Source organism: Siphateles boraxobius, unplaced genomic scaffold (genome assembly GCF_051911475.1).
Source record: "Siphateles boraxobius isolate OS27281-9 unplaced genomic scaffold, OSU_SipBor_1 41, whole genome shotgun sequence".
Lineage (NCBI taxonomy): Eukaryota > Metazoa > Chordata > Actinopteri > Cypriniformes > Leuciscidae > Siphateles > Siphateles boraxobius.
The window spans coordinates 30407267-30429382 of record NW_027509042.1 but is presented as its reverse complement, the minus strand read 5'-3'; the positions used below and the strand labels follow the sequence as shown (position 1 = coordinate 30429382).

The 22116-nt window shown below is 39.5% G+C and overlaps 1 protein-coding gene across 7 annotated transcripts in view; it reads left to right on the top strand.

Annotated features, from left to right (window-relative positions):
• Positions 1-5758: 5758 nt before the first annotated feature.
• The window catches only part of mtmr14 (myotubularin related protein 14), a 60860-nt gene continuing 44502 nt past the window's right edge, over positions 5759-22116 (top strand). For 2 of the 7 annotated variants that reach the window (XM_077199129.1, XM_077199123.1), the window contains exons 1-3: positions 5778-6129; positions 6197-6479; positions 17412-17560. In XM_077199129.1, coding sequence (XP_077055244.1) covers positions 6393-6479; positions 17412-17560 — 236 coding nt within the window. In that variant the 5' untranslated portion in view covers positions 5778-6129; positions 6197-6392. Of the gene's footprint in view, positions 6480-17411; positions 17561-22116 lie in introns of all 7 variants that reach the window. The other 5 variants (XM_077199127.1, XM_077199122.1, XM_077199126.1 and 2 more) reach the window with 4 other exon arrangements.

The window sequence follows — 22116 nt, the reverse complement described above, 5'->3', positions numbered from 1 at the left end:
GTGGCTGTAAAACCTGGACTCCCTGTCTGGTGGAGGAACACCTTTTATGGCCTCCTTTACCAGCAGGGAGTTTACTTCCTGTTCCAATACCCAACCCTGCTCTGGGTCGATTGCAGTCCATACCACCCCTGTAGAATTTCTGTGGGCAGAAATCGAACTGCAGTCTGTACCCTTCTGTATCGTATTCAGGACCCAAGGAGAAATTTTCGGTAGGTTTTGCCATGCCTCGATATATTCTACTAAGGGAACCAGCCTCTCGAGGCTGATTTCAGGTATCGTTCGAGATTTGTTCGCGACCCCCTGAAGCGGCTTTCTGGCAGGGAATAATCCAAAAAGATTCTCGATTTGCGGACACGAGCGCTGCCGGTGGGGGGGGGGGGGGGGGGGGGGGGGGAGAGTCCAAAGAGGCCCTATGGCAGATAGGACCTCTTTCCCGAAGCCTTCATAGCCAGCATGGCGGCCCTCAGGTCACCCTGCTTCTGCGAAAGCCTTCGGTTGAAAGCGCCGTCTATGCCCCCAAGCTCCTTAAGTGGGGGCTCTAGACACGATGGTCTCTTGTTGTGCCTGCCTGTGTGAGGAGCTGGTGGATGGAGGCCATTGGAGGCAGACTTCTTCGCTTTTGAGCGGCGAGGGAGGTACTGCTTAAAGGCTGCAGACTGTTTCTTTGCCTCCTGAAACCTGTGGACGACTGTTCTGACGGTGTCGCCGAACAGGCCAGAAGGCGAAATTGGGGCATCAAGGAGGAATCCCCTGTCAAGAGGTGAAAAGCAAACTGAGGTGAATGCTTCTTGCCTTTCACATGGCCAGATGATGTTTAACCGGTCCACGGCACGAGAAACAACCTCTGCCAGCTCCCCATATGCGGACATGGAGTGGAGAGTCATCTTCAAAGTCCCCGTCTTCGATGCTGAGCACATCCACTTCCTCAGAAGCAGATAGCTCAAGCATCAGGTTCTCCACTCGTGAGGAAGAAGCCGTTGGGCGGGCTTCCGCACGGCGAGGGAGAACATAAGAACTGGCAGAGGAATCCTGAGGAAATACCTCAGCAGTCTCAGGGTCCCCTGTCAGATCCATCTGCGAACCCCATGATATGAGTCGCCGCAGGAACCACGGGGAGCGCGAGCCTGACCATCGTCACGGAAGATGGCCAGGCAGGAGTGCAACACTCGGTTTGGAAAAGCTTCACAATCCTGAGCGTGCTTCACTCCCAAACAATGTGTCCCCACCCATGATGAATCTAGGGCAGGGTTGCACACATCTCTTGTATTGCTGACTCACCATGCTTTAAATAATATACAGAGCAGATATAGTGAGATCGCTTGTGACAGACAACACCAAATAGGTATACAACAACAGAGAGCGCTTGCTGAAGAACAGAAAGCTAACTCTGTTGTGTGCCGGCATCCCTTTGTAGCTTCAGTGTATGTCGTCACACGTTACGTCATGACGCGACACCAATCCCAATTGGCTTAGTTTCAGTCATGCTTCAGAGGCGCTATGCTGGGGGACGTTCCCCAAAGTGTCGTTCTGACGCAGTGTGAGTTCCTTCGAAAGGAAACTCAGATAAACCACATTGTCGCAGTCGTCTGTTTATTGTCTTCATGTTTAATCAGTCAAAGCGTTTCTATCTTTTTATTTAGCTACAGTGATAGCTGGATGCCTTACCTGGATTAGGGATTTCCTGGGACGTCATAAGTAATATGTCTTCTCAGAGATATATTTGGAGTTTCTGCACGAGGACGCCCTTCCAGTATGAACAAAACAGAAATCAGCAGTGTTGGGCAGTAGCGTCGCTACAAGTAGTGACACTACTAGTTTAAATACATTTCTCAGTAGCGTGGTGGTAGCGTCGCTGTTTTCTGAATCAAATAACTTTTCAGTAGCAAAGCTCTTTTTTTTATCAAGTAGTGCGGTAGCGTCCACACCAGCTACATTTTTTCCAAGCATTTCTAAAGCTCAAGCTCAAGCTCAAATCGGAAATACAACTGCCAAGTATCGATGATGCTGGATCAGTTAGTGACGGTGACTTCTTCTTCTTCTCGGTTTACGGTTGTTGGCAATCATAGGGCCATAAGATTGCATTACATCAATAGGGAAATCATGGACTGAATCGCAGTATCCATGCATAAAAACGAAATTTACTGTATAACGCGGAATTTCACGGAATTTGTCAGATCTTGGATGAAAAGAAGGTAGGCTAAGTAATTTTAAATAAAATCGCGATATAGACTAGTGTCTGTGAATATTAAACCGCATAAAGACTATTTAAAAAGGAATCATGCATGTTCTGCGTGTCTCTGTAAATGAATGGCTCAGACGCACGGATTCATTTACCACACACTGAAGCACCCATGACGCTTGCAATGTTTTCAGTAATGGATCGATGAACTTAATCTACACAGCCGCTCTGAGAGTCATTTTAGCAGCATTTTAGCTTGATTTGAGAAAAACTATCGTCATATAAAAAAAAAACAAAAAAAAAAAACAGAGACTCAAATGTCTAGCTACACGGCAACCTGTCAAAATAAAAGGTTGGTTTAACCTTTGAAGAAAGTTTTGCTTAAATCATTAGGCCTACATTTTAAAAAATTGGTCTTTACAATTTAAACCATTAAAAAAATATATTTCATAGTGCCCTTAAAATGTAATTTATTTAAAATGTTAATAAATTATTGTTAAATTGTATACGTTTCATGATTCAATTAATTATACATGTTTTTGATTACTAACATTTTATTTAACCATTAAAATTGGAGTCCAGAAAAATAAAAACAAAATAAAACTGAATTTGGAATGTGGGAAAAAATAAAATGGATTTCATAGGGCCCAACAAACCAGCTTTTTGGTGCATTACCACCACCTTCTGCTCCGTATGGTGTGACATCACGTACCAATATCAATCCTTGGGCTGACACGTGAGAAATGGAAAAAGTTGCACACACTCTTGACACCTGGTTTTGTTATAGTTTTATATAGTTCTATGGTTTTATATAGTTATGTTGTTGTTTTTTTTTGCCAAATTGTTTTGTTACAGTTGTTGAATAAACAATTGAACTGACAAATTATGCCTGCCTATATGTTTGATTGACAGTTTTATTGATCACTGAGATAGCATTGACTTGGAATTAAGTTGGTTCAATATAAAAATTACATTTGAAAAAGTAGCTTAGATGTAGTAAACTATTTTTGCCATATTGCTGTAGCTTAGCTTGCTACATTTCCCAAGGTGGTAGCAGTGTAGTGAAGCAACATTAAATGTAGAGTAACTGCTAGCTTAGCTCACTACATTTTCTAAGTAGCTTGCCCAACACCGGAAATCAGTAATGCTCAGTCAATCCTATTTTGGGTTAAAAAATAATACTTCTCTCTAAGATATAGCCTATTCTAATTGTTTGGCTTCCTAAAGTGAAACTATATTAGGCTACAACTAAACAGAGGTTTGAGTCCACTAAAGTCCAGGTACAATACTTTTTACTGTTCCATGTGCACACTAAACATGGGTTTGAGCTCTTATATTTCTGAACTCTCAAAGTGCTCTAGATTGATGCATGTAACTTTAAAATGTAGAAACATTTCTTGTTCCACCCTCATAATCTCACAAAATCCTGTGGAAAACACTGTATCCATTGTTAACCATCAATGAGCAAACTAGTGATCATTTTGACGTCAGTAGTCTAGTGGCAGAGGAGGGCACAAATACATCAAAAACTATTTTGTTACAAAATACAAATACTGGCTCATAAAATGTAACAAAATAAAATACAAAATACTGATCATCTTCGCAACACAGTTTAAGATATTTTAGATTTAGTCCGAGAGTTTTCTGTCCCTTCATTGAAAATCTATGTGCGGTATACTGTCCTTGTCCAGAAAGGCAATAAAGACATCATCAAAGTAGCCCACGTGACCTCAGGGGGTTAGTTAGAATTTTTTGAAGCATCGAAAATACATTTTGTTCCAAAAATAACAAAAACGACGACTTTATTCAGCATTGTATTCTCTTCCGGTTCTGTTGTCAATCAGCGTTCACGAGGCCAGTGACGCTGCTGACGTAAGACGCTGCTGACGTGTTATCTGGTGCGTCCGTGTATTCGGGTTCAAATAAATATGTCTGGTTAAAAAAAAATGCAAGTCTTCCCCTGTGTCGAAATCCTTAGACATGTTTGCAAAGATTGTTTTGTTTACAGCGTGCGTCTCCCTCAGACTGTGAACGAAGCTCGGGCGCACCAGATAACACGTCAGCTCGTCTTACGTCAGCGGACTTATGAACGCGGATTGACAACAGAACCGGAAGAGAATACAATGCTGAATAAAGTCGTCGTTTTTGTTATTTTTGGAACAAAATGTATTTTCGATGCTTCAAAAAATTCTAACTAACTCACTGAGGTCACATGGACTACTTTGATGATGTCTTTATTGCCTTTCTGGACAAGTACAGTATACCGTACATAGATATTCAATGGAGGGACAAACAGCTCTCGGACTGAATCTAAAATATCTTAAACTGTGTTCCGAAGATGAACGGAGGTCTTACGGGCTTGGAACGACATGAGGGTGAGTCATTAATGACATAATTTTCATTTTTGGGTGAACTAACCCTTTAATGCCGTTTTTAAGAGTTCAAAACTCATTCACTTCTTGGAGGGAGCCCGGTCTACAGGGTGTCTTGTGATTTTCGTGCATCTAACCTGGACATTGTCATTGCCAACATAAGACCGAAAATATGGCAAAATCATTTACTATGGTGATTTTTCTTAAGTATTTAAGTATTTGAAATACTCCAAATACACTCCCTCAAAATATTTTGTTACAAAATACATTTACTTTTTTCCACACCTGCAAAATACAAATTACAAAATACACTAAAGTAATTAAATACGTATTTAAAATACATTTAATTGAAATACTGCCCATGTCTGTCTAGTGCTAATATAGGTATTAGAATCTGATTGGGCCAGTTGTTTCACGTGCAAAAGCTACTAAAATTAGGGTTTTACCAGTAAAAAGAAAATCTGTATTTTCCAATATACACTCTGCTTGATTGACTTTTTGACAAGGGTGCCTCTTTTGCACCCTTTCAAACAACTGTAGAGTGAAGGGTGTACGTTTTTACAGTTAAAATTTTAAATAACAAGGGTGCTAAAACATTTTCCATTGATCTCACTTGGCCCATTTTGATGGAACATTTAGAATCATTTAATGTTTTTTAAAAACTTATTTTATGTCATTTATACTACTCATTTTGATCGCTGCCAAAACAGCAGTGTTTAACCGGATTATAAATTGTTATTCTAATGCTTTTGTTAATGTTTGCAACAGAAATAACAATGGTGTGTTATTGAAAACACGTGAAGCTGTTTTGAATAACATGCAAAAAAACGTGCAAAAGGGGGTTTAAATATTCCGGTGTGATCCTAATTGGTTTTCTATTTCTATATATTTCTATATGTCATATTTGAACCAGACACAAAGTACCCCCACAACGGCGACCCATGATTACATAATAATAATAATAATAATAATAATAATAATAATAATAATAATAATAATAATAATAATAATATAATAATAATAGGCTAATACTGTTTATTCTATATTTATATTAAGACATTTGTATGTCATATTTGTACCAGACATCAACCCCCCACAACCGCGTATGGAGGACGAAACCTGCAAAAACAATAAATAAAATAAATACGCAAATAAATATAAATAAATCCACAAAATTCTACATTAAGCGACGCTGACGTCACATTTCAGGAAGTATTGATCACATGATCACGTCAGTTTCCTGTTTACTACTGACCCTGGTTAAAGTTCCTTGGCTATATCCAAACACGGATAGATTTCATTGCAATATTACAAAACCGTTCTTTTGTATGCTTTTACACACATCCGAAAGTTTTGGCGTTGTAAACAACAATGAATGATTTGTCTCCATATCAAATTTAAGTTGAAGACTTGTGGCGCGGATTTCCTGTGATTGTTTTGGTAGCAGTGGATGAGATTACTTTGTGGGATGCGGTGTTCTTATGTGAGCTCTAAAAATAAAAGACAAACCAAAGCGGGTGTTTCATTATAACGTAAACGGACAATACTTTTATTTTGCCGATTGGATAAATAATAGCGGTAAGAAGTCTTGAAGTCTTTCTCGTGTCTTATAGTACCGTTGGTAACGGGCTATTTTGATCACCAGTGCTGTGGAGGGGGATAATCTCGCCAGGACCCTGAACTCGGGACGCGTCCCCGGCCCCGGCGCCTTAAGGCGGGCAGTGAGGAAGAAGCTTGTCCTGAAGGGATGGCCTGGAGGATCCTCTCGGCCCCAGGGAGCTGCGCTGTTTAAGGAAGGGCGGGTTCGAATCGAGCAGAAGGCGGCTGACGGCGCGTGCTCGATGATGGCTAGTAGGAGTGAGGAGATAACCGATCTGATCTATGAGTTCTCTAAGAGCCAGTTCAGAGCGAAGGAGGTCACTCCGTGGGTAAGACCGAACACGTCAAACATCAGTCAGTTCTTTCCCATCATGCACAGCAGCTATTAAATGGGCCACTGACTTGATAAAGAAAAAAAACACATCACACATTCTTATAAATGTAGTCCATTGTTGGTTTAAAATGATTTTAAAAAACGTTTATGATGATTTTTAAAAAAATGTATATAGCATTATTGCAATAACAAGATACTTCAAAAGACCTCAAACAACAACAAAAATAATTCTAAACTTTCACAAAATACTGATTTAATGTATTTTAAACGTTTAAATATATATATTCATAAAAAAACTGTTATAAGAGCAGGAAGTCACATCCAGAAAAATGAATGGATCTCTATGGGGCCTCTGCTGGAAGTATATGGTAATTACACTTTAAGGCTAAAAATATATTATCTACAAAAAAACATCTAACCAGCAGATGGCAGAATTATGCATCTAACACCTAGATCAATATCCAGAAACAATTCCTATTTAAATTTGATCATCATTAATGTGTTTTTTTCATAAAAATGTAATATTTCATATTTATGCTAATGGTTTTGTAGAGGAATTTTGCAGTAAAAAGGTAAAAAAGTACTTCATATCCCCCAAAACACAGCATAAAAATATAGATGAGAAGTAAACAAAACAAATGATATATAATTTGTATTATTAAAATGTATATTTTTTTGTACAATTTTTTTGCTCTATTTATGTCTGGGGTCATATAGACCCCAAATACATATAATTATCGCTATAATTCGCGAAAAATAACTCCGTTTTGTTAATCACGAGCTGTTTGTTATGCGGTTTAAAATCGCTTGAATGTTTAAATAGGTAAGAGTTAAAAAGACGCACAAATTATAAACATTAGTGATGATGCAATGGCCCGATTGTGCAAGTGACATTTCCATCATATGTCCGGACTCCTGAAACGCGAGAGTCTAGAGTCGCCGCCTGCAGTGCAGCGCGATTGACTTGCCTTGTTCAACACATTTTGAGAGACAGAGAAGATGCGGCATTGGCAGAATCACTCACGCTGTTTGTGAAATTGCGTCTCGCATAAAGTTTTAAAATGACTGATTTGATCTTATAATCTGTTAGGTTAAATTCACTCATAGGCCTACATGCTAGATTGAATGAATGTTTGCTGTAATTTCCCGCATTATAAACACAAGACCTGCGGGAATGATTAAAATGATGTGCAATACCCGCAATCCCGCACCGAAATTCGAGCCCTGCATGTGTATTCTGTTTAAGTCACTGGACCAAAAATGTTTGTCCAATCAATGCAATAGGATGTTCTACCTGCTTGCCAAAGTATATATTTCCGCAGACATCACATGTCATCAGCGCATTTCATGTGGCAATGCAGATTTGTAGATAGACAGTCACTGGGCGCTGCAAACAAACAGCAGCCATCTTTTACAGTTCCTCTTGAACCAATACAATGAGCTTATGCTGCATTATCGCCATAACTACTGTAATGAAGTGATGGCAACCCGTGACGTTCTACCTGGAGCGGTTCATGTCCTCAGACTCGGATTTATGCATTTCAATGGCAACACTAACAACGGTGAAAATTAATCTCCAGCAGTCAGGTGGTACAAGTCAGCACTCTTTACAGCTGTCCGTAACTTTTGGAAGATGGAAGATCCAACCACAGCCCATTATAAGATTTCTAGCAGAAGGCGTCAGGTTTTGATTTTTTATCTGTTGATATTTGATAGAATCCACGATGCCATGTATCTGAACAAGAAGTCCAGGACCTTCAGCAGAAAAATATGCCCACAACATTAAAGATCCAGCGGTATATTAAATTTTACACATGGGGTACTCTTTATCCTTGTGTGCTCCAAACCCATCTAGCGTGTTCGCTGCCAAAAAGCTCTTTTTTTAGTTTCATCTGACCACAGAAGCCTGTGCCGTTTGAAGTTCCAGTCGTGTCTGACAACTGAATTTGTTTTTTTTTTTAGTTTGTTTTTGGATGAGCGAGGAAGATTTTTCTTGAAACCCTCCCAAACAACATGAGGTGATGTAGGTTTTTTTGTAGTTTTTTTTTTGGCTTTCTGACCCCACGGCTCAAGTAATCTCTGCAATTCTCCATCTGTGATCCTTGAAGAGTTGTTGGCCACTCAAACTCTCCTCCTCACTGTGCATTAAGGCAATATAGACACACGTCCTCTTCCTGGCAGATTCATAACATCTTTAGTTGATTGGAACGTCTTAATTATTGCCCTGATGGTCAAAATGGGGATTTTCAATTCTTTAGCTATTTTCTTATAGCCATTCTTTTAATGCACATCAGAACTATTTTCTTTGGTTTTACTCATTGTGATGAATGATTAAGGGGATTTGGCATTTGTGTTTCCTCATATTTAAACTCCTGTGAAACAAGAAGTCATGGCTGGACAATGTCATGTTCCTAGTCACCCTGGTGTGCTAAAAAATGTAAATATTAATGGGAATATACTTCAGACATATTTTACTCGTAAAAAAATTATATGGGGTGCCCATAATTGTAGCCAACGTGTTTTGGAGAAAAACATTTATTTAATAACGTGATTGCCCCCCCCCCCCCCTGCAAAAGGATAAACAATGCAGATTTATTTTTTACAGCCAGTTTTGATCATATTTACCAGGGGTGCCATTAATTCTGACCATGACTATATATGCTGTGTGAAATGAGGCAATTTAATGCCTTCTCGTGACGCTTTGCAGACTTTGCGTTCATGTGTTTTGGAGGAGGCATGGCTTTGGAGAGCGCTCTGAAGGAAGGGTGGGATCTTATGCTTTTAAAGCTAGTAAGCTACTCTATTGCGAGCCTATCTGAAATTGCCTAGTACCCTATCTTTAAATGCAGGACACATTTTCAACCTTGTATTGTATGGAATTATTTTTGTCTCAAAAAAAATGAACGTAACTTTATAAAACTGAACGTAACTTTATAAAACTGACGTAACTTTTTCAGAAACTATCAAAAAAATGCCATTACAAAAGAAGAAAAAAACAATGAAAATGAAAAAAATGAACTCAGTCGCACAAATTTAACAGGTTTCTTCTTTGTTAATGTTTTTCAAAGATTCATTTTCGCACATCGTGGATTCTGAATGCATTGCCACAGATTTCGCTTACGCTTCGCAGTTTTTCGTTTGCTGTTTTGAGACAAACCTCTCGTAGGGGTGGGGCTTAACAGTAACCTACTCTGATTGGATAGGGCGCTTTTGAAGGACAGGTGCTCTCTGACTTGGAAGTACAGACGTCACTCAGTGGCGCGCATATTGGAAAGCTCTCGCGGTGATTGGGATCAATCGGGTTAGACAATTATTTAATCAGGATGGTTACTTATTTACTTATCAAGAATTTATCTCTCATTATAATATTAATGTTACTCCAAAACAGTTTGCCACTGTATTTGGTGCTATCCCTAATGGTGTCATTATGCTATTTAAGGGCCATAATAGTTTTTTTGACAAGTTCTGAATTGCCTCTCCCAGACCCGGCAGACACGTAGCCTATGTAGGCACTAGGCAGAATATGTTTTAAATCTACATAAAAAAAAATAATAATAGAGATATTCGTTTTCTCTTTCTCAATGATTGTGTTTCCACTCCTCTTGTTGCTACAAAATGGAACACATTTGTGGGAAATATTTCATGGAAGAAGGTTTGGACTTAAAATAAAGCCAGAACTGTTGCACACTGTAGGCTTACATGAATAAAACTTGTATCGATATTATTGGTTAATTCAGTAATACGAACTACTGCAAGCTGCCTTGAAGGACAAGCGTCGGAGGAAGATGATGCCGCTCCGTGTCTCTCCTGAGAGCTCATCTTTACAGACTGAGACGATCGAAGGTAAAGTATTATTTACATATTTAGTAATAAAAAGCACGATGTATTGCATACAAATCACTGCGAGAGCTTTCAAATATGCGCGCCACTGAGTGACGTCTGTACTTCCAAGTCAGAGAGCACCTTTCCATCAAAAGCGCCCTATCCAATCAGAGTAGGTCACTGTTAAGCCCACCCCCACAAGGGGTTTGTCTCAAAACACCAAACGAAAAACTGCGAAGAGTAAGCGAAGTCTGTGGCATTGCATTCAGAATCCACGATGTGCAATAACGAATCTTTGAAAAACATTAACAAAGAATGAAGCATATTTGAAGAGCCTGTTAAATTTGTGCGACTGAGTTCATTTTTTTCATTTTCATCGTGTTTTTCTTCTTTTGTAATGGCATATTTTTGATAGTTTTTGAAAAAGTTATGTTCAGTTTTATAAAGTTACGTTCATTTTTTTTTTAGACAAAAATAATTCCATAGTATTTCCCACATGAGCATCATGGCTCAGTGTTGTGGAACATGTTGTTAACAACATGTATTCATTACTTAAATGAGCTCATTGTTTCTGTCTTTCTGTATTTTCTGTAAAGCTGCTTTGAAATGATATGCTTGTGTGAAAGCGCTATACGTACAAATAAATGTGAATTTAATTTAATGGAATGTTAGGTAAATATTTGGTGTCGTTTCAAACCTGTGCATGTTTTGAGATTTTAAGTCCAGGGAAATAATGAATGTTCTGTCAAAATGACATAACCGTCCTCATACATTGTGGCCTAATGCTTTTCTGCAAATGTAAATATGTTGAGTTTTAGCATTGATAATTGCTAAATAAAGATGGCCAAGCCATATTGAACAACTTCATTATCATACTTTTAAACACAGTTAAATATTCCATTGTAACATAGTCAGCTTGTCTTATTGAAAGTATTCTCATAGCATCAGCATTTCATAATTGACACCTAAGTTACCCTGTAACAAAAATTCAGGAAACTCCAAGGCACTCTCATTAGGAAGATTAACAAGCCTTTATTGTTATGGCTTGGTCATCTTAAAACTTAAAAAAAACACTCTGATGCGTTTCATCATACAAGCCTTCGTCAGGGAGTCGACCGTATTCAAAAAGGGAGAGACTTTCTTATAAGCTTTCAAACAACCAATCAGAAGCCTCCATTTGGCAGAAGCCGGTTCAGAGTTGTAGTATTATAGAAAGACCACTAGATGTCCTCTTTTGTACTTTATAGAACAAAATGTTCGTAACTACACACCAAGGTTACATACAATGCATGCATCACTACAATACATATAAAGTAAAAATAGAAATAAAGTAGAGATGCACCGATTACAATTTTCTTGGCCGATTCCGATTTTTCATGAGTTTGGCCTGCCGATACCGATTTTATACGATTCCGATTTCATTGTTTCTAACCACTTTGCAGCAAACACAAATATTTATTTTCTATCTTTTCTTTAATAGAACATTTTACATAGAACATTTTTTGTACAAATAAAATAAATTAGAATTATAAATTATTACTCCTGGTGTGGGAAATTCACACATATCTAAGGCCCCGTCCACACTACTGCGTTTTCGTTTAAAAACGGAGACCTTTTGCTACGTTTGCACCTCCCGTCCACACTAAAACGGGAAAAACGAAGACCCAAAACGGAGAAGTTTAGAAACGCTGCAGCTCCGTTTTTCGTTTTGAATCTCCGGAGGGCGTTTTAGTGTAGACGGGACAAAACGGAGGAGTTTAGAAACGATGATGTAGAAGGTCACGCTCAGCTCTATGACTGGGTGTCATCACCCATGACGTATCCTTCCCTGATTCGTCAGCCACCCATCACATGTCCCGTCACCGGAAGAAAACAAACAAAAACATCCTGGACTACGTAGCTGATGTTAGTGGGTGCTTCTCAATATCCCTCCTCGTCTCCTCGCTCCTCTGTCCTCCATCCTATGACCCGGAAACCAATCAAGCACAGCCATCTTGAAGGACATCTCAATTCTCTAAGTGCACCGCGAGGAGTCGAGGATCGAGGAGTGAGGAGGCTTTCAGAGGAGTCATGAGCGAGGATACACAGGTGTATCCTATGCGGAAGAGTTTTATTGACTAAACGTGACGCACCTATTCTCCTCCCCCTTCATTTCGGTCCAAATAATTTGAATTTATAAGTTACCCTTGCTGTTTATATAAACTACACATCTCCCATATTTCAACAGGGTATCTTGTTTTATTATTATTCATTATGCATTTCTTAAATAAACAAACTTCAACAACATAAGGGCAGATCCTTTGAGCGCTGCTGATGACGCTGTGAAGTGACGCTCGAGTGATCAAGTATTCCAATGTATAAAAAAAAACTTTCATTCGATTCCTCCGTCCTCACTTTCTCTCCTTGCGTCCTTCCCTCACAACCTACAGGGGGAGGAGCTGAGGCGCTAGGAAAGGAAGCGAGGAAAGGAAACGAGGATGCACAAATAAGAAATGAGAAGCACCCAGTGAGTGCAACATGGATAACGAATTACAAGCGTTACTGACTTTGATGTCTTTGTTAGCAGCTGTTGTGCAAGCAAATTCTGCATTTTACAATGCTATAACTGCCTACATGCGCCGGAGGCAAACTATTATTCGAGCGATCTATGACAATTCCCGTGTGCAGCGGCGGTCCATGAAAAGAAATCTCTGGTCTTCGACATTTTCTAATCTTTGCAGAGGTAGCTAACGTTACTTGCTTCCTCATCAAATCTGAGGAATAGTCCATCCGTTTCCTGTTTACACCGGCACGCGCATGCACAGTGTTGGAGAATGGTCACGTGTTCCGAGTTTTCAGTCGTTTAAATGTGGACGGAGATCAATAGAGATCGCTAAGACATGTGACCAACTGGGCGGCAACGTCATCAGAACGCAAAGAATTATGGGTATGTTTGGCCCGATTACATGGGCTGGCATAGCAGGCTAGTGTTCTGGCATGAAAAAAAAAATAGCGTGAAAAACAGAATATAGGCTAATCCTACAAAATGCAGCGGGCTAAAGAAAACATTGTCGGACCATACCAGAAAACTGTCGTCCGTTCAAATGTAATGTTTTAAGCACCACACTCCTCGCTCTCTCTCATCTATCTGCATGCAGTCAAAATTCATGTCAAGAGAGACGCAATCGAACTGTGTGTGTGTGTGTGTGTGTGTGAGAGAGAGAGAGAGAGAGAGAGAGAGAGAGAGAGAGAGAGAGAGAGAGAGAGAGAGAGAGGCGCGGTCGAACAGTGGAAGTTGGAAACATAAAAAAAACATACTCCGTCATTTTGTTCATAGAGGTTATCATTCAAACTGCAAAGTGTTTACTAATATTTGTGTAACTTACACTCGCAATAAAACACAACATTGTGCTTTTGTCACACTCTAAACTCTTGTCAAACTGTAACCTACAACTGTCACCCAACCAAACACACACAGTTTTAAAAGCAACATATTTATCCAACCCCATTTCAAAACAGTCTGTGGGTTACATCTTTTGGACATTAATCATATCGCATTGGTTTTCATTTATTTTCTTCAGAGCAGTTACATATTCTACATTGATTAAAAAAATCAAATGTGTTTTTAATGGTAGAATAATTTTATACGAAAATCAATTATTTACCATTCAGATGAGAATAAAGTTAGGGTTCATTAAAATTAAGGAAAACAAATATATTGATCCGTTCTTAAAGGATAATTCAGGTATTTAGCACTTTGAGTCTATTTTCTAGTTTGTTTTGGATGAACTAAGTTAAAGTGGTGGGTATAATTTTGAGGATAGGTCCTGTCTCGACTTTTTGAATCTTTTAGAATCGCCTCTGACCGCTTCAGAGTGGCTGTCTACGAGCATACACAAACATGTCCTTAAAACAACACTTAGCGTTCGTTTTCAAAACTGTGCAAGAAGGACTATTGCAATTTATAACACAGCAGGTAGACGGCATCTTGAACACTGCGTTCTTCCCTCCATGCAATCAAATCTGGCGCCTTCTGTTTGTGCCGCGGATTCCCAAAATGCTTTGCGTTCACCACTGGTAAAACGTCACGATGACATCACATTAGCAATCTCTATTCTAATACGCAGCTAAAACGCTGGTGTGGACGGAGATCGTTTTCGTTTTAATTCTCCGTTTTTAAACGAAAACGCAGTAGTGTGGACGGGGCCTAAGTGCAGTGTTATGGTATGGAAGAACCATTTTGACTTCCAATATTCAACTAAAAAAAAGTGATATATTTACTTCAACTTCTGAATGAAAACAGGTAATGGCAATAATATATAAATAGCAAATAAAAATAAAAATAAAATAAATATAGCCTTGATTGAAGTATAAAGATATTTCTCAAAACACACCCACACACACACAGGCCTATTGCAATCACTTGTAACGTTACATCAATGGCAAGTTTTATTTCGCAAACAGTTCTGTTAAAACATACCAGACATGCAAATTCTGTGCATTTTGGGCACTTTTTGTGTGAAATCATATTTACTTTGTCCATCAAAAGTGTGCTTTCACTTAAATTGAGCGCGAGCAGCGCAGCAAAAATAGACTGCGCCGAAACCCGCTTCACCGTTGATCACGCGCTGCTCCTTCTCGTGGTGTGAATCTGAATGCACTCATTGATTAACATGTACGGCGGAAAATAAATGCGCTGCTCACGCTTACGGTGTGAAACGTCCGTTATTCGGGAGGTTTCCTACTTGTGCGTTCCGCGTGCACGTGGGATGCTGATGTTGTTGCGCGATGTTAATCACGTGGCGCCCGAATGCATTTGACCGGCATAAAATCGGAATATGTCAGACTGACCGGCCGGTCGCCGATCATGGCCGATCTCGTGAAAATCGGCCAATTCCTGTCACAAGCCAATTCCTGTCCTGCATGTCTAAAATAAAGGGTGTGGTTTACAGGAAAATACTAAAATCAAGTTCTTCTTTTAGGCCTGGTATCTAGTAGCCTGTAGTTTGTCAATCCAGAAACTTTCTCTCTGGCTTAGTTTTTGTCTGTCCCCTTTCCTTAGTGACAGTGGTATATGGTCAATCTCACAGGCCTGTACTGTAGATGGGTCACTATTATGGTGTTCCCTGTAGTGCTTCGCCATAGGATAGTTCATGTTGCCCGTGCAGATTGCATATTTATGTTCAGCCAATCTGTCCTGTAACAGCTCTTTGTTCATCCTATATTAAACATTTTGTATTCAGGGCATTCCAGTCTAGAACAAATACAGTTTTACAGCTTATGAAATGGTTAATGGTAAATTGTTTTTGGGATAGGCCTACAACATCACCAAAGGTTTTAGTCGATAATACATTTGTACAATGATTACAGTGTTGCCATTTGTAAGACCCTTTGAGCTTAGATCCCAACCAAGTTTGTTGGCCTTCTGATTTCAAATGGCTCCAGACCAGTTTGTCTCGAATTGCAGGACATCTCCTGAAAGTGACCAGAGGTGGCTCAGGAAACAGCTGGCCAAGCACATCATCACTTTCAATAATACCCCCATTTTTTCTTATTATTCTCTTAATTTGTTCTTCCTCTGTACTATGCGTAAACAAATGTACATACGTGACAAAAATGGGTCTGTCTTTTGTTGGCTTGGGTGGGTTTCTTTGTAGAAGTGATGCCCTATTTACAAATTTGGCCCTGATATATGCTTTTTGGAGAGTTGTGCTTTTATAACCCCGTTCCTTAAAATGTGACGTCAAATCTTTTGCTTTACAAATGAATTGTCTTGGTCACAAATTCTCCTGACTCTAGAATTACCCATAAGGAACATTTTCCTTCAACCACTTAACATGCAGAATGGTGTTCCTGTCAGTCGGTTTTCTGAAGTGTGAAGTCTGTAGACCATGATTGTCTTTAAAGATAGGCCCTAGTTAGATCAAGGAAATTAATACAATCTTTACTATATTCCAAAGATAGTTAAATGTTGGGATTAATGTTATTCAATAAAGGGAACTCCTTCAAATCCTTCAAACATCATCAATGAAACTTCCCCACCAGACAATATATTTGAAGTAGGCATTCCTTTCCTGGTTTAAGACAAAATTTTCTTCCCATTTTCCCAGAAATAGAGACAAAATCTTCTTCCCATTTTCCCAGAAATAGACCTGCATATGATGGGCTGTAACAGGCCCCCATTGAACAACCTTTAATCTGTTTGAAAGTCTTATCCTGGAAGATGAAGATATTATTATTCAATGTCCATTCAGTTAATGACAGTAAACAAAATCAGTGGGTGGCATTTCCGACTCAGGTCTCCTACTTAAAAAATGAGTCAGAGCTGCCAGACCCTGCGTATGTTCAATGTTAGTGTACAACGCTTCTACATCCATAGTGACTAGATCTCAGAGCCTATGTCTTGTAGTTGTGTGATCTTATTCAGAACATCTGTGGTGTCTTGGACAAATGCTGGAAGTGAAGGCAAACAAGGTTTAATAAAATAGTCAATGTACTTAGAGACTGGATCAGTGAGACTTTCATTCATTACCTGAGATAACAGGTCCCCCTGCAGGGTTCTCAGTACACTTATGGATTTTGGGTAGAATGTAGAATGATGCCACTCTTGGGTTTTCATTCCAAAGTTACCCTGTTTTACCCAGAACTGTTAAAGAATCACTTCAGTTTAAGTTTAGTTAATAGGTTCAGGCTACAGTTCAATTCAGAAGCCAAGCAATAAATAAATGGAACCCCGGCTCTCTGAAATTAATTTGCACTGACACGGACACTCATATGGCCCTAACGGCCAAAATCAGTGTGAATGCTTTACAAAGGTGTAACATCCGTGTAAATGAGTGATGAGAAGAAGTCACAATTTAAGGAAATGCAAATATACAGTACAATACAAACACAAGTATATAATAGGACTTATTAAGAGGACTGAATCTCATTTTATTTACCAATTATTTTTTGCTGCTAACTTATGATTAAATTACATCATTCAAAAAAGTAAAATACTTAGGGTTTATTTTCTTTCTAAAATTAGAGTGTTTGAACTTGCTTCTTCTGATAACATAATTTTTTGCTGTGTGAAAAGTTTTTAAAAAGCATTTAAAAGCTTTATGTATTCTATATGTATTTTCAGATAGAAAGAATAGAGAAGCGCTATCTGGAGCTGTTTGACCGGGACTACAAGTATAGCATCATCCACAACACCAATGGGGAGGTGTGTGGTCACTACCCACGGAAGATCGTGTTTCTGGAATATGAATCTTCAGACAATAATAAAGAGAGGTAATAAAATCACCATCTCTGTTAGTCTACTGAAGACGCACAGTAGACATAGTAGTAATATTGGGGAAAAGTGAATTTCAGCAAAAAACATTTTATATAGGGATGCACCGATACCGAAACCAGTATCGATATCACGCCCAATACTGCGCTCAGGTACTCGTACTATAAAATGCTCTGATACCACGCAGCATGCACATTACACAGTGCTTGTGACAGAAACACCAACAACAGAGCAAACAAAGAGCAGAATAGATATATCAGAGAAGGATGTCAATGAAGTATTGAATTAATAGAATGTAAAACAAATTAAATATTTATGCCCAAAGATGCTCTGCGTGAGCTGATTAGCGAAACTCTGAGTATATTCACAAGTTTGTCAAGCACATCCCTTTTTCACAGACATCGCTGGGAAGTTTGTAGTTTGGTCGTATAGGCCTATGTCAATATGCTATGCTTGCAGCGCCATGGTTCGATTCCCAGGGAAAGCAAGAACTTATAAGAATGGAAATTTGTACCTTGAAATGCAATGTAAATTGCTTTGGATAAAAGCATCTGCCAAATGCATAAATGTAAAATGTAAATGTAACTCATGGTGATTGCTGATCACTCACTCAGCACACATGCGTTATTTGGATTAAAACTAAATCATATATGCAAGTAAAAACTTGAACTGGTACATAATTTATGTATAATGAGTGGTTCCCAACATTATTACAGGACATTTACAGACAAGAAGTTTATTTTGTATACTGTATTGAATTCTTTCCTGCCGCCTTGTGCTTGAACTGATGAATTCACAAAAAATTGTGTAAAAAAAGCATATTTGCGAGTATCCTAGTAAATGTAGTTGGTTATGTCTTTAAGCAGGGCTCTCAAGTCTCACGCATTGGGCGTGAGACACACGCATTTCAACCCGTTCACACGCTCACACGCCACACCTTGTATTTCTCACCCTGAGGAGTAAGGGAACTTGTCCCGCTATACAATTAATGGACGAGGCGCAGGCAAACGGGGGGAATTTCTCTGCCAAGTTCATAGCATCTGTCTCGACGAGTTATACAGAGTTAAATGCTAGCTACCAGCCAATCAGAAATTAGAATTAGTTGTTTCCGGGTAAATTATGTGTTCCCACTGCAAGCACGTTCGTTACTAGACAACACGCGCACAGACGGAGTGGAAGTTGAAAGAGCACGATCTGATGAATGCGGTTTGCGGACATCTTCATTTATTTAAAAAATTTTTTTTAGCATTTTGATTTTACGATTCCTGGACGATATCTCTTGCCTGTGATCAAAGACAGTGAGAGCTGATGTTAAGGAGTACAGCCAAATTCGTGCTAAATTATTTTTGATGCCTTCAAAAACTCTCCAACTGCTTTTAAAGGGGTCATCGGATGCAAAATACACTTTTATATGGTATTTGCAAATAAATGTGTCTTTGCAGTGTGTGGACACTATCACCATGCAATGAAAAAAATCCATTCACGTTTTTTTTAATCCTCAAAAAGCCAAAAGGTTGTTGCTCATTATCATTTAAAGAGACATGCACCGAAACGGGTCACTGTGAATAGAGCTGTTTTTGAAGAGGTAAAAAGGGTGTTGTTTTACACAACGATTGAAAAATTTTAACCAAAGTATGTTACAAACTTTACATGAAGACCCAAAAGAATCATACCAACTTGTGGAAAATGGGCATCCGATGACCCCTGTAAAGGTGACCGGTTATACATGCTCAGGCCAAGTTGTTATGACACAATGTTACATTGAGCACTGATGTTCAGCTGGCTTGTTTGGGGTCAAATTTATTTTTATTTTTCAATAAATTTGTATTTTTTAAATGTAACTATTTATTTTATTTGGATGAATTTGTCTTTTTATCAGATTTAACAATTGTTATAATTTCCATTTGTGCTGGTCAATTATGAACAATAGGCAAAATTGAACTGCTAGCAAAAATTGAAGCGAATTTGGTTGGGTCGAGGGACCGCTGCTGCAAATATTTGTGTGGCTCATCCCCTAAATCTCACTCTAAACTTTTGATAAAACCTGCTTTAAGTGAACATAAACGTTAAACGGATGTGTAACAGTATATTCCGTGTAGGGCTGGGCGATATGGCCAAAAAATCATATCTCGGTATTTTTTGGTTAAATGGCGATATACGATATATATCTCGGTACTTTCTACGTTTTTCTATTTGGATAAAGAAAATCTGTATTTATTTTTAAAAAATTATTTCACAACCTGCTCAATGATATCCAAACAATGTTGATATTGAAGGATATGGAAACAAATATAGTGAATGTAATGTAGGCTATTATGTGCAAAAAGGTGGTTAAAATCACATTAAAACTCGGCTGGGAGAGGACGCTGGCGCGTTTCTTGGCTGCCGCTTCTCCCTCCGGGGAAATCAAATCAAAACTACTTATTGATTCAAAACTGCCTCAGCACTTACCTGGACCTTTTCGCCTGCACGTCTCCGCTACCGAAGGACCCGACCCAGTTTGGTTCGGCAGCATTTTGGGACTACGGATTGTATAGTTGGCAACGCCGCTGGATCGATCGGGTTAACACCCGCGCTTTCGGGCGGCTACGCTAACTTCTCCCAAGACGACTCAATCTTTCCTCCTGGCGATGCAGTACCTGGTCCTAGTTATTTTTCTGCTCTCCATCCTGCCTCCTTGGTTGCAAAACTCCACTAACAACTTCATGGTTTTCTGGTACTCAGCTAAACAGCTACTCCAGCTAAACTGTTATCCATCGGCTACTCCGGAACTCATCGCTGAAATAAAAACCTTCGGATTACTTCAACGACACCGTTACATCCACAGAGGCTCCCGTAGAAACTTAATACACATATCCACCGGGAATGAAAGCTTCGGCGCAACACTCCCTCATTGCTTCTCTTCCGCGTCCTGGCACCGAAACAGCAACGCACAGCGTCATCAGAGCCAACGTCACGTGAACCATTTCAACCTCCGGTCAGTTCCCGTTTCTGTATCATCCCCTTCAAAACAAAAGTCTCTCAAGTTTGGACTACTGAACATAAGATCCCTTAACAACAAAAGCATCATTCTCAACGAATTCATCCTGGACTCACAATTAGAATTAATCTGTTTAACTGAAACCTGGCAAACACCCCACGATTACTTTTCCCTCAACCAAGCCACCCCCACTGGATTCTCATACATGGACCAACCTCGTCCTGAAGGCAGGGGCGGTGGTATTGCTGTCATCTATAGACAAACCCTCAAGCTTCGCCCTCTCCCCATCCCATCTGTTCCCTCTTTTGAACACCTCTCATTTGAGCTCTTAGGCCCCACTCCTCTGACTATTTCAACAATTTATCGCCCTCCCAAACCCAATCCTTCCTTCCTGTCAGATTTTTCAGAATTTATAACTCAACTCTGTACAACTTCATTAACCATATTACTTGTAGGTGACTTCAATTTCCATATCGATTCTTCCACCTCCAAACCCGCCACGGATTTCTTGGACATCATACACAGTTTTAACTTCATACAACATGTCAATTTCCCCACCCACACCCGTGGACACACTTTGGACTTGGTCTGCTCTACTGGACTTAATATTGACACTCTCACACACACAGATCTGGCCATATCTGATCATCTCGCCATAACATTTCACCTCAAAATCCCCAGCCCTTACTTCAACCAGACACGCACCATATCTTACCGAAATCTAAAGTCCCTCTGTCTCACCTCTTTTTCCTCCCATATTGCAAACACAATTTCCATATCCAGCATCCCTGAAAATTCAACCACCGCTGACCTACTAGTTCACTACAACCGCACACTCACATCGAGCCTAAATACTCTCGCACCAGTAAAAACTGCAATAGTTACATTTGCCCACTTTGCTCCCTGGTTCACTCCTGAACTGCACAAACTCAAAAAAGAGCGCAGACAACTGGAACGCCTACATAAGAAAACTGGACTCACTGTACACCTTCAAGCCTACAAGGATCACAGCCATCATTATAGATCAGCGCTCACATCAGCCCGAACAGCTTTTTATTCTGGGATCATTCACTCTCGATCCACCAACTGGATCTCTGACTCTGTTTGCCACAGTTAATAAATTTCTCAAACCCATTGACAAAATCACTCATTCATTCACCATGGACAAATGCAATAATTTCATCGACTTCTTTAAATACAAAATTGACAGCATTCACCAAGAACTCTCTGTGAACATTTCTCCTAGTATAGATCACCAATCTACCTCATCCTTTCCATTTCACATAATTCTCCCCTCTCTATCAGTCAGCTCGGTGTTAGGTCCCCTTCTGTTTATCCTGTATATGCTTCCCCTTGGACTTATCATTCATAATCATGGATTAAAATTCCATAGTTATGCTGACGACACACAACTATACCTCAGCACCAAATCCATCACTTCTGCCACAGTATCAACCATCACAACCTGCCTCTCTGCAATAAAATCCTGGATGAACGCCAACTTCCTAAAACTCAATTACAATAAATCGGAAATTATCGTCATCGGTCCCAAATTTCTCCTCCCCTCCTCCGAAG